General features: G+C 39.6%; 3 protein-coding genes across 3 annotated transcripts in view; all 3 read left to right on the plus strand.

Moving 5' to 3' along the window:
- Window positions 1–375, plus strand: part of LOC103662087 (keratin-associated protein 4-8-like) — a 2,575-nt gene extending 2,200 nt beyond the window's left edge. Inside the window, exon 2 of the mRNA XM_040640642.1 lies at window positions 1–375. This exon is cut by the window's left edge and continues 12 nt beyond it. Within this exon, the coding sequence (XP_040496576.1) occupies window positions 1–230 (230 nt within the window). The 3' untranslated portion in view covers window positions 231–375.
- Window positions 376–6,222: 5,847 nt separating this feature from the next.
- On the plus strand, window positions 6,223–7,653 carry LOC121104992 (keratin-associated protein 4-8-like). The gene has a single exon (XM_040640643.1). The coding sequence runs from the start codon at window positions 6,865–6,867 to the stop codon at window positions 7,258–7,260; it is 396 nt and encodes a 131-aa protein (XP_040496577.1). The 5' UTR covers window positions 6,223–6,864; the 3' UTR covers window positions 7,261–7,653.
- A 7,336-nt stretch (window positions 7,654–14,989) lies between these two features.
- Window positions 14,990–16,402, plus strand: LOC121104990 (keratin-associated protein 4-6-like). The gene has a single exon (XM_040640639.1). The coding sequence runs from the start codon at window positions 15,404–15,406 to the stop codon at window positions 16,097–16,099; it is 696 nt and encodes a 231-aa protein (XP_040496573.1). The 5' UTR covers window positions 14,990–15,403; the 3' UTR covers window positions 16,100–16,402.
- Window positions 16,403–18,399: the final 1,997 nt, after the last annotated feature.

The raw sequence follows: 18,399 nt of genomic DNA on the forward strand, positions 1-18,399 counted from the left end.
GTGGCTCCAGCTGCTGCAGGCCCAGCTGCTGCATCTCTAGCTGCTGCCGCCCCTCCTGCTGTGGTTCCAGTGGCTGTGGCTCCAGCTGCTGCCAGCCCTCTTGCTGCTGCCCCTCCTGCTGCCTGCGCCCAGTCTGTGGCCGGGTCTCCTGCCACACCACTTGCTATCGTCCCACCTGTGTCATCTCCACCTGCCCCCGCCCCATGTGCTGTGCATCCTCTTGCTGTTGAGTCTGTGTATAATCTTTGTGATATATGGATGTCTTCACAAGCCACATAAAATATATTAGAGCCACCCAGTGACTGCGAAATGGACTCTTAGCTGCTAACTCTTCATCTTCTGATTGGCATTCAGAGGTGGCACTCAGTTCTAGGAAATGACAGATAAAAACATCTGTCAAATGTTCTTTTTCAACATTTATTTATTTGACAGAGAAAGAGCGAGAGCCAGCGAGAGAGGGGACATGAGCTGCGCCCAGTCTGTGGCCGGGTCTCCTGCCACACCACCTGCTATCGCCCCACCTGTGTCATCTCCACCTGCCCCCGCCCCATGTGCTGTGCCTCCTCTTGCTGCTGAGACCCTTCCCTGTGACCACCATCTCTGCTTCCCTCTGCCCCACATTTGTTGACCCTCCTTTTGTGCTTTTAGAACACATGGATTGGAAATGATGTTGCTCAACTGAATTGGTCCTTGATTCCATTGAGGAACCAATCATGCTGTTGACGATGGATATGGCATGGAGCACTTATACAGTAACAGATTTTACCCCTCGACCTGACAATTGCTGAAATCATTCTCCTAACTTCCCTTTCCTAGGCCTTTTCTGTAACCTGATATATGTTTGTACCAAAATAAAGTTACACCGCCCTGCATTAACAATTCAGTGTGATTGTTGGTCCCTTAGGATTCTGTCTTCAGCTCGCAGGCAAGTGTATTTAACCTACACCTGCAGGATACACACTTGGTCTTGTCACTTCTCAGTAACAGTCAGGTTCCATTATTCACTGCCTGATTCTTTCCTACATGCCTCCTTATTTTATGGGTAAATCACCTAGCACTATGAATCTGTCCTAGGAAAATAAACAAAAAAGTGAAAACTAGAAGTTTGGAAGACTGTAGGTATATAAAAGCAAAAAGAACACAATGCACATTTCATGCCTCACACCAGCCACCATAGCTATGCAATGTATTGTTCAGCAGTGTACAAGTCTATATTCAGACTCGTACTGAATAACACTGTTGTCATTCATGTAACAGATCAAATGTGCAGTGTGCGACAGGGCCTCAGTCATGTCTTATTTTTTTGATAGAGAAGTTTCAGATTCAAGGGACAGGCAGGTAGCCTAGATGAGTAAAGCATGCCCTTGATAAGATGATGTGTTTGGTGGAAACTGGGACAAACTGTAGACTGCATGACCACATAAGAGGGTATTCTTGAGTTCCTGTCAGTTGCTTCCATGGGGAAATGGGGACACAGTGTTTTCACCGAAAAGTGGGTCTGCTTTCATTGACCCTCCCAAATGCCAATTTTTTCATTCATTCATCCAGATAGTATTTATTGAGCATTTATTACATGGGAGGCACTATTAAAAGTACTGGAGTAATGGAGACCAACACACAGAAAGCTCTCTACAGTAACAGAGCAGATATTCTAGTAGAGTTATTTACTTTTAAATGTTTTTCTATACATTTGTCCACTCGGGTTTCTACACAATATTTTTTCTCTGCGCTTTTACTTGTATTAATAAGACTGAGTTTTGAAGCCCCTCTTTAGATGAAAGTGTGATACAAATGGGGACACAGTTCCCAAAAGGACAATTTTATTAATAATGTACCCCACCCTTCAACCCTACAGCCACAGTAAGGTCACTGAGTTAGGAGAGAGAGGTAGGGACACGTTCACTGATGAAGAACAGAAAGGAGCTAAGTCATCAGTTACTCACTTGGGGTGAGAATAGAAGGTTGGGCTCCCACACTACAAAAACAACTCCTGAAACTAGTAAGTGAATTTGACAAGGACATGAGATTTGTATCATTATAAATTAATTTTATTTTATTATTAATTGTATTTTATATAACTATCAACAACTACATAATTAAAATTAAATAAGAGCAATTCAGCTTTCAAAAGCATCAAAAACATAACATGTTGAGGGAAAAAGGTAACAAAAATATGGAAGAGCTCTGCCCCCACAGTTACAAAACTTTACAAAGAGAAACTGGAGAAGGTCTAGATAAATGGAGATGTATGCCACGTCCCTGGATTAGAAGGAGGTTTAATGTTGTTCAAATGTCAATTCTCCAGCAGTCTATCTAAAGATTCAATGCAATCCCAATCAAAACTCTCAAAAACATCTTTTTAGTAGATGCTTAGAAGCAAAGAACCTAGAATTTCTTTTTTAATAATATTTTTTTATATTATGTTAGTCACCATACAGTACCTTCCTAGTTTTTGATGTAAAGTTCCATATTCATTACTTGCGTATAACACTCAGTGCACCATGCAATACGTGCCCTCCTTAATACCCATCACCAGCCTATTCCATTCCCCCATCCCCCCCCTGAAGCCCTCAGTTTGTTTCCCAGAGCCATTCCCCCTTCTGTTTACCCCTCCCTTTCTTCTAGAACCTAGAATTTTTAAAGCAATCTTGAAAAATGAAACAAAGATATAAAAGGGTTCTGCAGGGAAAAGTGACATAGAAAATAAGAAAGAATATATGTAATAGATATCCCAAAGGGAGAAACAAAGCAATGAAACCTACTAAGAACTACAATTCAAATAAAGGAACAGTTGTATATACCTGGAAAAATCAGCCCATGGTGGTAAAAACTGAGACATAATAATAATAACAACAACAACAATAATAAATTTATAATATATACTACATTATATTATGTTATGATGATATAAAACTACTGGATTTTAAAGAAAAAAAATCATTTTAGTATCTAGGCAAAACATCCATGTCAATTAAAAGGAAAAGGAAACAGGATAGTGTTCACACATTTTGATGGCAACACTTCATGTCAGAAGATAATAAAGTAACATTTTTAAGACAAAGAAAGAAAATGTGATCCCAGGATTTTATATCCAGCCAAACCAAACTCCATGCCACAAATAAACTACTGTGAACATGAGAGAACTCGGGGAATATTCTCCCTGTGGGCCTATCCTAAGGGATTTATTAGTGAATGAGCTTTAAACAAACAAGATGACTGAGGATATTGGAGGGACATCTACATGAAGACTAGCGAGGGAGTTATATAAATATATTATGGGCTGAATATATATGAGAAATGCATACCTATTATCTGTAGAACTACCAAGGAATGATGACCAGGCAAGAGGCAGTATGATATGTGATGGCTACAGAGTGACCACACAGATATGGTACAATTTCCAAAAAAACAGATGAAAAGGAAAGAGAATACATAAAGTAGAAAAATGTTGCTAACTGCCTACTGGAAGTAACAGGTCTAATGCTGAAGCAGTGGGAAATGAAGAAGTAACTAAGTAATTTCAATATTCCTTAAAACAGAGAATCAAGCGACAGTAGCCAGAAAATCAGTCTCGTAGAGTATTACATGCAAATGTTTACTTAAAGGTAACTGTTAGTATAAAATAAACCTTCCTAAATATCAAAGACATACTGAGAAAGAGAGAGAGAATAAAGCAATGAAGGATTACCAATAGAGAGAGAGAAATAGAAAGAGGTATAGATGTAGGTATTTAACATATATATTACATATGCATAATTCACTATGTTGTAGGACACTATTCATTATATATTATATATCACTATTCATTATGACATAAATATAACAAACTACATATGTAATAAAAATTACATAACTAAAGTCAAACATATTGATCAACTGATCATAGCAACACACATTAATAGGCTCAACTGACCTATAAAAAGAAAAAGATTTTCAGATTGGCTAAAAAATAAAAACCCAACACTGCTGTATACAAGAGATACAACTAAAACAACAGGTTTCCAAAGTTTAAAAGTAAAAGAATTGGGGCACCTGGGTGGCACAGCGGTTAAGCGTCTGCCTTCGGCTCAGAGCGTGATCCCGGCACTATGGGATCGAGCCCCACGTCAGGCTCCTCCGCTATGAGCCTGCTTCTTCCTCTCCCACTCCCCCTGCTTGTGTTCCCTCTCTCGCTGGCTGTCTCTATCTCTGTCAAATAAATAAATAAAATCTTTAAAAAAAATTAAATTAAATTAAAGTAAAGTAAAGTAAAAGAATTAAGACATATCACAGAAAATGCAAATAAAAGAAAGCAGAAGTCACAATTTTGAAACCAAACAAGTCAGATTTATACCAAAAAGCACTACAGGACACAAATGGGACACTTTATTATGGTAAAGGTTACAGTGAAAATATAACTACAAAGCTAAACTTCAGAAACAGAAGATGATGCAAGAATAAAGACACAAGCCAAAATCAAAGACTAACACTCTGTATACTTAAAGAGAGAACATGTGAAGAAAAATTAATAAGAACATGAAATAACTACACACAATTATTAAGATAGATCTGGCAGATACGCATCAAATGCACAACCCCCAAGATAAAAAAACAGACCTCTTGTTTTCAAGTACACAATATTATTTTAATAGTGAAAGCCTGAAAACAACCCAAATGTCCGTCAATAGGGGGCTGGCTAAATAAATCATATTATGGCAAAAGAATAGGACACTTCGTGGCTGACAATGAAATGAATATCTGAACTATACTACTGTGAAATAACATAATTCTGGGATAAATTGCTAAGTGAAACAAAGCAAGTTAAAGCAAAGTGTATCTAGCATACAACTATTTATCTAAGAAACAAAGGAGATACAACTATGCAAATGCAACAGACTTAACACTTAAAATAGCAGTGGGAGGGAAAACCTTAGATTATAAAAATGATTCTCTGTAGGGGAGGGAAGGAACAGAAATAGCAAGACTTCCTTAATCATGCCTCACTTCATAGAATTTCTTTTGGTACCATAATATTTTACATACTTGCAAAACAACATTTAAATTTAAAAAGTGATTCCTAGAAACTTTTTTTTTAAAAGCCACTGATGATGTGCTCTGTTCCATGCATGATGAAAATACTTTAAGGGTCAAGCATTCACCGCAGGTGTCTCCATCCAGCTGGAGACAGACAATCACATTCCAGTTACAGATGTGCCGAGTTCGAGTGTCCCACAATGTGATATCAAACATAAAGGAGGAGCAGATGAGGTTTAGGGAAAAAGAGAAGAAATGTCAAGGAAAACATAAGGGAGGAGGGAGTGCTCTGGGCTAGAACTTAGAGAATATAGAATTGTTGAGTTGATGTGGGAGAATGAATTTTCTAAGGAGATGTAACAGCACAATCAAAGGTATACACTTCATAGGACTCAGCAACATAACACACCTCTAAGTGAACTCTTAGGGAATAATGAGTACCTCATGGGTTCTTTAAGAAGAAAACTCAACACAGTAATTACAAAGCATTCAGCAGACTATCTGGCACATGGCAAGCACTCACAAACAGTATCCGTAATATCTCATTTCTCACTGTATGTACATGAGCCTTAAATACATAATGCTTGTTTTGGACACTAATTCTGTGATGCTTTGAATATTTGCCAAAATCTTGCCTTTCAATATACCATATCTAAGTATCTATACAAACAGCAAGGCTTATCTGTTTGCATCTTCTTTAAGCAGAATTGACTTGAATTTGAATTATGGAAAGAGCACAAGAGAAAGATGCTTTAAATAACATCTTCTATATAATGCAGAATCTATTATATATGTTGGCCAATCAAAAGAAAGATCAAACCTGCTCACCTTTAGCATACTATATGTGGAGAAGATTCCTGAAGGAAAAGTTCATTTCTGAAAATGGTTCTTTCATCAAAAAGAAATGAGTCAAAGCTACATCTTGAGGTAGAGTCACTACAATGAGTTTAGAATGCTGTTTGTGACCACCACCCCCCAACTCTCCAAGCATCCAGGAAACACAGTCCAGTCCTCCCCATCCATTGTACACAAGCAACCCCAGTGATGAGTCTTTCCTATTTCCTTACCAGAACTCCACCTGACAGTAGCATGCATTTTTCCACTTTGACCAAAAGAGAGAGAAAGAGAGAGAGAGAGAGAGAGAGAGACTTGGCACTGTAATAACCATCCTCAAAATATGACCATGGGGAAAAAAGAATGAAATCCATGATCATATTTCGAGGATGATTATCACAACGACAATCTCTCTCTCTCTCTCTCTCTGTCAGACTGGGAAAATGCATGCTACTTATCAGGTGGAGTGCTCATCAGGAAATAGGAGGAAAGACTCGTCACTGGGTGAACAGGTGATGGGGACTAAGGAGTGCACTTGTGATGAGCACTGGGTGATGTATGGAATTGTTGAATAACTAATATCATATACCAGAAACTAATGTAACACTGTACGTTAACTATACTGGAATTAAAAATAAAATGTGATCACTGGAGTCATACACAGAAGTGGGGCACATGGAAAAAGTCAATAACACAATATCATATGACAGCTCCAACTTATAAGATACATTATACAGAAAAAAATGCAAAAGTGGTCCAATGAATCACAACACTGTAGAAAAAGGAAAATGATGCTTTTCACAGATATTGGCATATTTAACTTGATAAACATAATTATTAACTTGTAACACTAATTGTTTCCTGGTAGGAAAAACAACAAGAGTGTTCCTCATGGTAACCAGCTACTCAGCAGACTATAAAAGGGGACAGAGGTGAGGAGACATTCAAACCAAGAAACCACTCTCGTGGAAACCCACTTATACCCACTTGTGGAACCCCACTTCTTCCACTGACACTATGGTCAACTCCTGTTGTGGCTCCGTCTGCTCTGACCAGGGCTGTGGCCAGGAGACCTGCTGCCGCCCCACCTGCTGCCAGACCACCTGCTGCAGGACCACCTGCTGCCGCCCCAGCTGCTGTGTGTCCAGCTGCTGCCGCCCCGCCTGTGGTGGCTCCAGCTGCTGCGGCTCCAGCTGCTGCAGGCCCAGCTGCTGCATCTCTAGCTGCTGCCGCCCCTCCTGCTGTGGTTCCAGTGGCTGTGGCTCCAGCTGCTGCCAGCCATCCTGCTGCTGTCCCTCCTGCTGCCTGCGTCCAGTCTGTGGCCGGGTCTCCTGCCACACCACCTGCTATCGCCCCACCTGTGTCATCTCCACCTGCCCCCGCCCCATGTGCTGTGCCTCCTCTTGCTGCTGAGCCCCCTGTCCTCTGACCACCATATCGATTTACCTCTGCCCCTCAGATATAGACTGTCTTTGTGCTGACCATTAGAACACATGAAGTGGGGTTAATGTTGCTCAACTGAGTTGTGTCTCATGATTCCAATGAGTCCATCACAGTCCCACTGACACTGTGAGCACATTCAGGCCTCAGTCCAAATTCTACTTCTGCACCTCTCTCCGTTTCATCCAAGTGTGAATTTTCTTACAACATACCAACTGTTGTATTGACCAATTTGCCCCAAATTCTCCTTAACTTTGGGGCACCAGCTCATCAAGCTCAAGGAGCTGAAGTTTGATTTCAGTATTTCTACATTACAGACTTTTATAATCTCTCTCTTAATTGTCCAGTGGACTCCCTTTTGTAATTCTTATTCCCCAAATTTTCCTATGTTAGAACTCTATGCCAAAATAAACCACCACTTTCCTGTATGAAAATTCAGTGTGATGGTACTCTTCTTTAAGATTTTCAATGCAGTCACTGGATATTATAAAAGACTGATGAGTCACTGACCTCTACCTCTGAAACCAATAATACATTATATGTTAATTAATTGAACTTAAATTTAAAAGTAAAAAATAAATTAAAAAAAAGATTTTTTTAACGCAGTCCGGACAACTATATTTTAACTACACATGTAGGACAGACAACATGGCTTTGTCAATTTTGCAATAGAGGGAGGGCCCACCTTAGTCACAACTTTGGTTTCATTGTCAGTCTCTTAAGTTCTTAGGTAAAACAAATGTTCTTGGGAATTCATGGATAAAAGTTAGAGAAAAAATTTTTGGAAAATCTGTAAGCAATTAATGCTCCCTGGGACATTTTTTCCGTAGTATATATCTGTGAAAGCAATTAACAGTAATTATAAGGAAAATGAAATTGAATGTAGCTGGGAGCAACTGATTTGGGAAAACATCATGAAAGGCTGAGGGCGCTAAATCAGAGATTTAAGGACAGATGTAGAAGCTAGAGGTTTCACTGGCAGCATAGAAACTGACTCTCATAGAGGGTAAATAAAGCTGAGGACCAAGGCTAGGACTTCATCAGAGGAGGAGCAGAGCTCCAGAGCTGGTTGTTCATTCAACCTAGGTAGTTCTGCCATACCAAGGTCAGGGCCCTAATTGGGAGAGAAAGAGACCCTGAGATATGAGGTGGAGACATCTGGATTGAGGCACTTGAAAATCCTGAGTCCCCAAATTTCCCTGAACCCTCTGGGCTTGCAGAAGTGATCCGACAACACAAGCTCCCCTCACTACTTCTCCCACCTCCCTTTGTCACAGACCCATAACTATAGTTAAGTTACACAACTAGCCCAGAGAACGGCTGAACCTGTTAATGGGAGACTATATCCCAAAAGATCTGTAGGACCCAAAAACAGCTTCATAGATAGTGGTGTGCTTTTCCATCAGGAAGCCCATATTGTCCAGTTGTCTCCCTTTTTTTGATGTTATCAGCTGCTGCTGATCATTGCCTAGGACCATTATTTCATTTAGGCATAGCAAAATCACGATATTGCAGTTCTATTATTCCTTTGTCTGCCATTTATAAAATAAACGTTTGATTCTTTCCCTGTATTTACCTGCATCCTCCAAAGGTGACAAAAGAGTTTTTTGTTTTTTAAAATTTTGCATTAATATGAACTCATGGATTTCAATATAATTGATGGTGAATCAATCCATTCCAGTTCATAGCCCTCCACTGATGCTCAAATAAGCAACTTCAAGTTGACCTCCCAGACCTTTCGACATGAATCAAGTAACCTTTGAAAATTCGTCGCTTTTTCATGTAACAGGATACTGCAGACTCGCTTGTACACTTCCTTCCCCAGACTTCTAATCAGCCATTTCACGGAGGAGTCCCAGTTTCTTTAGGAGGAAACAGTATTTAAGACCACAAATTGAAATATATGTATGTTCATTACTACTAAATCACTTTCTTTTAGCTTTTTCGGCATTCACAACTAGAAAATATGTGTTTAAATGGTAAACCATGTCATGAGTTTCTACTGAGAACTACAGGGCTTTCACTTAACCTCATATACCTTACTTATAAATCTCATTTCTCCCCTGCCAAAAATGTCTCAGTGACACCAATGTATTTTACTCATACTTTATTCTATGATGTCGGTCCAAAAGTCTCAGAATAACATTACCAATATAACAACAACACGATTACTGAGAACAAACTCAAGACTGGTTTTCAGTTGCTTATTTTTGATCTTGGTTAGTTGCCTTTTAGGCCTGGATATACAGTTAGGTTCCCTTATTGTTGTTTTAATAATTTTGAGATTTAAAAATTTTTCATGTTTATTACCATATAAAATATTGACATGAGTCCAAAGTCAAACCTACAAAGTGACTGAGCCATTTTATGTTCCTTCCTTGTATGGAAGTTCCAACGGCTTCATGTTATCACCAACATTTCGTAAGGCCAATCTTGTCAACGTCAACCATTCTGGAGTGTGTATGATGTTATCTTGTGGTTTTAATGTGAATTTTCCTAGTGATTAATGATGTTAAACATATTTTCATGGGTTGACTTTCCATCTGTGTATTTTCTTTGATGAAAGTCTAGTCAAATCTCTCACCCATTTTGTTGGGTTGCTTCTCTTATTCAGTGTTAAGAATTCCTTATACGTTCTATATACAAATCCTTTGTGAGATATATGTTCTGTTAAGTGTTTTCTCCAGCGTGTGGCTTGCCTTTTAATTTCCTAAACAATATCTTTTTTTAAGTTTTTATTTTAATTTCAGGTGGTTAATAGTGCAATATTAATTTCAGGTGTATGATAGTGATTCAACAATTCCATACATCACCCTGCGCTCATCACAAGTGAATTCCTTAATCCCCTTCACCTATTTCACCCATCACCCACCCTCTGGTAACCATCAGTTTGTTCTCTACAATTAAGAGTCTGTTTCTTGACTGGTTTCTCTCTCTCTTTTTTTTTCCCTTTGCTCATTTGTTTAGCTTCTTAAATTCCACATGAGTGAAATCATTCGCTATTTGTCTTTGACTGATTTATTTGCTTAGCACTGTACTCTCTAGCTCCATCCATGTCATTGCCAATGGCAAGATTTCATTGTCTTCTGTGACAGAATACTTGCCCATTGGAGATAAAGACCCATTTTCTTTATCCATTCATCTGTCGGTTGATACTCTGGCTGCTTCTGTACGTGGGCTATTGTATTGTAAACCATGCTGCTATAAACATAAGGGTGCATGTATCATTTCAAATTCATGTTCTGGTATTTGGGGGACGGTAGAGAAGACCCAGCAATGCGATTACTTGATCATATGGTAGTTCTACTTTTAGCTTTTTGAGGAAACTCCATACCACTTATCACAGTGGAGGCACCCCCCAGTGTTTGCGTTCCCACCACAGCGTGGGAGGCTTCCCTTTTTCCACCTCCTTACCAACACCTGTTGTTCCTTCTGTTGTGGATTGTAGCCATGCTGACAGGTGTGAGGTGCTATCTCCTTAGAATACTGATCGGCATGTCTCTGATGGTAAATAATGATAAGCATCTATAGGCAATCTTTGGAGAAATGTCTGTTCATGTCATCTGCCCATTTTTTTAACTGGGTTATTTGCTCTTGGGGTGTTGAGTTTTATAAGTTCTTCATATATTTTGGATACTAATTCTTTATCAGACACATCATTTGCAAATATCATCTCCCATTCAGTTGGTTGCTTTTTAGTTTTGTTGACCACTTCCTTCATTGTGCACAAGCTTTTTATTTTGATGTAATCTCAATAGTTCATTTTTGCTTTTGTTTCCCTTGCTTCCGGAGACAAATCTAGAAAAAAGTAGCTACAGCCAATATCAAAGAGGTTACTGCCTAAACCGTATCTTTTGAAAAGTAAATATTTTTTTATTTTGATGGAATCCAATTAATTGATTGTTCTGAGATGCAATTAAGTTGATTTAACAGTTTGATCCTTTCAAGACTTGCTTATAAAGTGTGTGAGGTGGGATCAGAGCAGCCTTTACTCTAGGGAAAAATCTGCCCCACTCCTGAGGCAATACTATTCTAAGTACTCTAACCAATGACCCACGCATTACAAGGTTTTTCACTCCGGTTCATGGGAGCATGGGCTGTTTCTGGCCTTGTATCAGCTTCAAGAATTGTTCCCTTTGCCTTTTATGGAGGTAGAGCGGAGCAGGGCAGCTCTTTTTCTGCCTTTGGGTAGTTTCCTCTGCACATGCAGTCATAAGGACTCAGCTGAAGATGCAGATGGACCTTCTGCAGATCTTTAGGGTTCTTTGTGCAACGCTTTCCTCTCTGGTACTCTACGCTATGAACTACAGCTGACTTGACCTCCTTCATCCCAGCTCTGACTCCTCAAGTCAGGAGGATTACCAGGCCCTACCAGGTTCTCTCTCCCAGAGCTGCCCCCCCAGAAACTCGCTTCAAGAAATAAACTGAGGCAATTCTAGGGATCACCTCATTTGTTTCCTCTAAGGCACCAGTGTTCTGAACTGACAGCCAATGTCTAAAAACCATTGTTTCATTTATTTTGTCTGGTTTTTTAGTTGTTTCAGGCAGAAGGATAAATCCAGTCCCTAAGACTCCTCAGCAGGAAATGTAAGTCCCCTTTTTTGTTTTGTTTTTCGCTTCTCCTTCTCTGTTCCTCCATTTTTAAAAAATTAATGTAACAAAATACATTTTCTATATGTGTTCCCTTACTTTTTTCTACCCATCAGCATTTATTTTTTTCCCCAAATTTTCATTGAAATTCTAGTTAGTTAACATATAGTGTACTGTTGGTTTCAGGAGAATTTAGTGATTCGTCACTTACATATAACACCCAGTGCTCATCATAACAAGTGCCCTCCTTAATCCCCATCACCCATCTAGCCCATCCCCCACCCACATCCTGCCCTTATTTGTTTAGACACATTGTATAACACTACAGACACATTGCTCCATCTGCTTTATCATCTCTTAACAATATATCCTGGAGATTACTTCATAGTAGCATATAAAGATACTCCTTATTCCTTTTTTACAGCTGAATAGTACTCCATCATGGGGATGCACCAGAGCTCATTCACCACGACACTACTGAAGCACACCCAGGTTGTGTCTAGCTCCTGTTGTTTTGTTTTTACAAACAGCAGTGCCATGAATAATTTTGCACAACATGTTTTCATAGTTTTGCCTGAGTATGTTGGGTAATTTATAGAATTGGGATAGCTGAGTCAAAGAATAATGCCACTAATTATTGTCAAATCTTTGTCAGAAAAGTATGAGGAGCATGCCTATTTTCACATAATCTCACTACTAGAGAATGTTGTCAAATTTTGAGTTTTTGACAGTCTCACAGGTGAGAAGAGGTATCCCATATAATTTCAATTCCATTCCTATATGTGAGACTGGGCATCTTTATATGATGAAGACAGACCTGCATCTTATTTTTCCATCAGGTTTTTCCTCTTCTCCAGTCTAATTTTAGAAGTGCTTTATATATTAAGGTCATTGGCTCTTTGTCTTTGGTATAAATTGCAAGTATTTTTTTTCATTCACTCATTTGTCTTTTTATTTTGTTTCTGGTGAGATTTTATTTTATTTTTTTTTTTTAATAATGATTTTTTATTATATTATGTTAGTCACCATACAGTACATCCCCGGTTTCCGATGTAAGGCTCGATGATTCATTAGTTGTGTATAACACCCAGTGCACCATGCAATATGTGCCCTCCTTACTACCCATCACCGGTCTATCTGGTGAGATTTTAAAACATATTTTATTACAAATGGTTATCTTTTCACTAACAGAATTTAATTACAAAATATATGTGTATATAATTGAAAAATATTAAATTATGAGTCCTCTTTAACAATGAGGTCTCCTTGGGGCGCCTGGGTGGCTCAGTTGTTAAGCGTCTGCCTTCTGCTCAGGGCGTGATCCCGGCGTTCTGGGATTGAGCCCCACATCAGGCTCCTCTGCTATGAGCCAGCCTGCTTCTTCCTCTCCCACTCCCCCTGCTTGTGTTCCCTCTCTCGCTGGCTGTCTCTCTCTCTCTGTCAAATGAATAAATAAAATCTTTTTAAAAAATGAGGTCTCCTGTTACCTCTATTGCCCATTTTGTGAGTGATCCTGGTTGACTCTCTTTGAAGTGCTATTCCATCACTATCCTCCTTACTGCTTCCATTGCCACCAACCTAGACAGGCATTCATCTCTCATACCTACCCTGCAACCACCACCTAAACTTTCTTCCTGCTGCCTGTCACTCCCCCACCCCCAGGCAAATAATATCTCAAAAGCCTAGATGTTCTTTCACACCTTTCTCCCAACTGTGTGATGATATAGTATCCACTTTCTTTGCATAAATTCAAGAATATCTTTGCAGTCGCATTTTAGCAGTGGATTATTACTTTTCTTGACCATCCTATACCTACCAACCAGACAAGTTATTTACTCCATCAGAGGCCAAAAATAGACCCCCATTCAATCATATCCCCATTGTCTGAGTGTTTTTCTTTTCTCCATCCATCTGGATTATCTACAGTATGATAAAGAGTGGGTAAACGCCCTATGTTTTCAATAAATTCCACATTCATTCAACTAACATTCATTCAGAGCAGTTGCTAGGCACCATGTTTATATATATGAATAAGCCAATCTCCGACCTCATGGGGTATATAGAAGGAATGGGGGGGAAAGATATAAACCAATTATGATAGAGTGTGATACCCTATATCACAGGTATCTTGGAGGAAAAGGGAGAGGAGGATTCATTTTGAATGTAGTAGATATCAAGAAAGACATTAGAGATGAGCTGGTATCCAGACTACACATTTATGTATGAGCAAGAGTTTGTTGAATTGACAAGGGAGAAAGCACATTTACACAAATGAAACAGTATGAGAAAGGACATGGGATTATTACTCCTCATACCTTTTAGAAACTTCTAAGAAAGATCCATCTTCCCTACTGACTATATGACTTCAATCTATCTGAGCCTCAATTACCTCATGTCTGAAGAATTAAGAAAAATTGTGACCACCTCTCTTAGATCCCTTGTGAAGTACAAACAAGGTAACAATTAAAGAAGACTCAAAAAAATTCCTGACAAGCAATAGGCACTCAAAAATAGTAACTATTAGTATTATCTCATATTTCATAAGTGTACAGTTTTAAATACATAATTGTTATTTATCACACAACGTCCTATACGCTTGCCAAACCCCTACATATGTGTCTTGTCTTATTCAAGTGCCTATAGGACACAGATTAAAGCTTAACCGCTTAGATCTCATTTATATCAAGCAAAATACCTCAAACATAACTTCTTGACAGACAAAAGCTCAGAATAGAAGAAAATATTCGACATACATATTCTATTGGGTATGTTCATCCACCAAAATAAGAGAAAAAATACTCCTTTATGATACCCTATCTCTGAAGAACATGTCCATAATAATTTAATAACTTTTAAAAGGACCTATTCATGCCAATGGGTTTTTACTATCATTGCATCATAACTTTCAAATTGAATAGATTCGATAACACAAAATGGATAGGAACTTTGTTAGGATCCTTTATACCTCACTGGCCATCCATAAACTCCAAAGGAATCACAGTATCCCCTACTGCACACAAGGGACTGCCCCCCCCACGATGGCTTTCATTCTATTTTCCTACTACCATTTTCATATGACTTGTTGTTAACCTCTTTGACAGCAGATTTAGTCATTATAAAATCCATTCTCAACATACTATCCAGGAATTAAACATGTAAATAAAGATTTAATACTTGTGAAAACCCGTGAGACAATGTCATGGGATGGGTCTACTTTGGAAGACACCTCAGACAAGGAAAGAAATACAGGAGCTGATTCACTTGGTTTTAACCAAATCAGAATGCACAGTACAACAGAAGAAGGAAATGGAGCCTTTTCTATATATAGATATATTTACCAGATAAACATAATTATCTAATTTACTAAAACTAACTGATTTTCTATTAGGATAAACAACAAGAAGTGTCCTGCACATGGTCACAGTAGCTCTCAGCAGGGTATAAAAGTGACAGAGGGCAGGGAGAGATCACACTTGAGAACCTCATTCTTTTAGAAACCCACCCAGAACCTCTAACCTCTAACACCATGGTCAACTCCTGTTGTGGCTCCGTCTGCTCTGACCAGGGCTGTGGCCAGGAGACCTGCTGCCGCCCCACCTGCTGCCAGACCACCTGCTGCAGGACCACCTGCTGCCGCCCCAGCTGCTGTGTGTCCAGCTGCTGCCGCCCCTCCTGCAGTGGCTCCAGCTGCTGTGGCTCCAGCTGCTGCAGGCCCAGCTGCTGCATCTCTAGCTGCTGCCGCCCCACCTGCTGCCAGACCACCTGCTGCAGGACCACCTGCTGCCGCCCCAGCTGCTGTGTGTCCAGCTGCTGCCGCCCCTCCTGCGGTGGCTCCAGCTGCTGTGGCTCCAGCTGCTGCAGGCCCAGCTGCTGCATCTCTAGCTGCTGCCGCCCCACCTGCTGCCAGACCACCTGCTGCAGGACCACCTGCTGCCGCCCCAGCTGCTGTGTGTCCAGCTGCTGCCGCCCCACCTGTGGTGGCTCCAGCTGCTGTGGCTCCAGCTGCTGCCGCCCCTCCTGCTGCATCTCTAGCTGCTGCCGCCCCTCCTGCGGTGGTTCCAGCTGCTGTGGCTCCAGCTGCTGCCGCCCCTCCTGCTGCTGCCCCTCCTGCTGCCTGCGCCCAGTCTGTGGCCGGGTCTCCTGCCACACCACTTGCTATCGCCCCACCTGTGTCATCTCCACCTGCCCCCGCCCCATGTGCTGTGCCTCCTCTTGCTGCTGAGCCCCCTGCCCTATGACTACCATCTCTGTTTACCTCCTGCCCTACAGATGTAGACCCTCCTTTTGTGCTAAGCATTAGGATACATGGAGTCTGGTTGACCTCATTCAACAGGTTGAGCCACATGATTCCAATGAACCAACCCCACGGACTCGGAGCACATTCTGGTTCATGTTAAGCTCCTTCCATTATTATCTTTTCCTTTCAATACTGGTGCCAAATATGGATATTAATTTGTAATCCATCAGCTAAAAAATTATCCCACTCCTCTAAATTTCTCTTTCTTCCTTATGACTTTGGGCTCTAGATTATCCTTCCTAATAAAGTGAATATTATCTGTAACTCCTGTGCAGTACTGATTTGATACCCTCTGACCTGGGATACAGTTATACCCTTAGACCTAGGGGTCCAGTTATGTAGTTTCTAAAAGAGCGAATTTCTTATGTTTTGTTGCTTCTTTGCTTTCTAATAAACTTTTTGACACATAAAAATTTATCAGCATTGTTCTCTATTATTTTCATGATCATTTTACTCAGTAACTAGGTAACTATATTTTACATGATGATACAGGAAGAACAGTCATGTTGAAACCACTTTGAGAATAAGTGCTATATCAAATATAGATAATTTAAGATAGTAGAATAAAAGCAGCACATGTGTAAGTGCACATGTATATGTCTTAATACCCTAAATTGGGACAGATTTAATTCATGTCTTTAGCTCTTATTTATTTTTAAATTATAATTTTTTATTGAGATATAATTGACATATGACATTATATCTTTCAGGTATACACCATAATAATCTGATATTTGTGTACTCTAAGAAATGATTACCACAATAAGTCTAGTTACTATCTGTCACCATACAAAGTTACAAAATTATTTTCCTTGTAACGAAAACTTTTAAGATTTATTCTTTTAGCAACTTTCAGGTATGTGATACAATATTAGTGACTATAGTCACCATGCTAACATTACATCCCCATGACTTATTTTATAACTGGAAGTATACACCTCTTGACTACCTTCACTCAGTCCCCCCCACCAACCCCACTCCCCTCTGGCAACCGCAGATCTGTTCTCTGTATCTATGAGTTCTGTTTGTTCATTTGCTTAGATTCCACATATAAGTGAAATCATACAGTATTAGTCTTTGCCTGACTTATTTCACTTAGCATAATATCCTCAAGATCCATCCGTGTTGCTGCAAATGCCAAGATTTCATTCCTCTTTATGGCTGAGTAAAATTTCATTGTGTATATACACATCTTTATCCATTCATCCACTGATGTACACTTAGGTTGTTTCTGTATCTTGGCTACTGTAAATAATGCTACAATGAACATAGGGATGCATATATCTTTTTTAATTAATGTTTTCATTGTCTTTGGATGAATACCCAGAAGTGGAATTGCTGGATCATATGGAGTACTATTTTAATTTTGTGAGGAACCTCCATACTGTTTTCCAGAGTGGCTGCACCAATTTATATCCCCACCAACAATGCATAGGCTTCTCCTTGAAGCAATGCTTTGCAATCACAAGTTGAGATAACCCCCTTCTATTACAACCCCATCAATCAGTAAACCCAATGTAGAAAGAAGGTTATAATGACAAATTTAAATGTTAATAACATATTTTTAAATGAAAAGCTTAGGAAAATTACATAAATACAATAAAAAATGAAAAGTTTAATAAAATTAATTATATAAACAAAGATAAAAAAATGAAATAGAAAAAGTCTGGTAGGGGCGCCTGGGTGGCGCAGTCGTTAAAGCGTCTGCCTTCGGCTCAGGGCGTGATCCTGGCGTACCGGGATGGAGTCCCACATCAGGCTCCTCTGCTGTGAGCCTGCTTCTTCCTCTCCCACTCCCCCTGCTGTGTTCCCTCTCTCGCTGGCTGTCTCTCTCTGTCAAATAAATAAATAAAATCTTAAAAAAAAAAAAAAAAAAAGAAAGCGAAAGCTTTAAAAAAAAAAAAAAAAAGAAAAAGTCTGGTAAAACCGGTCAAAGAGAGAGAAAAGGAGAAATAACATTATGTTTAAAAAGGGGAATAATCAGCTCCCAAAAGAGTAGAAACTTTTAAAAAACATATTAGATTTTTTTTTACTGTTTCCTTGGCTGTGCAGAAGCTTTTTATCTTGATGAAGTCCCACAAGTTCATTTTTTCTTTTGTTTCTCTTGCCTTTGGAGATGTGTCATGAAAAAAGTTGCTGTGGCCAATGTCACAGAGGTTGCAGCCTATGTTCTCCTCTAGGATTTTGATGGATTCCTGTCTCACATTGAGGTCCTTCATCCCTTT

This window comes from Ursus maritimus, unplaced genomic scaffold, assembly GCF_017311325.1.
Source record: "Ursus maritimus isolate PB19 unplaced genomic scaffold, ASM1731132v1 scaffold_24, whole genome shotgun sequence".
NCBI classification, from domain to species: Eukaryota; Metazoa; Chordata; class Mammalia; order Carnivora; family Ursidae; genus Ursus; species Ursus maritimus.

Excerpts from the sequence above, each read along its gene's own strand:
- LOC121104990 (XM_040640639.1), top strand. The coding sequence starts at position 15,404 with ATGGTCAACTCCTGTTGTGGCTCCGTCTGCTCTGACCAGGGCTGTGGC.
- LOC121104992 (XM_040640643.1), top strand. The coding sequence starts at position 6,865 with ATGGTCAACTCCTGTTGTGGCTCCGTCTGCTCTGACCAGGGCTGTGGC.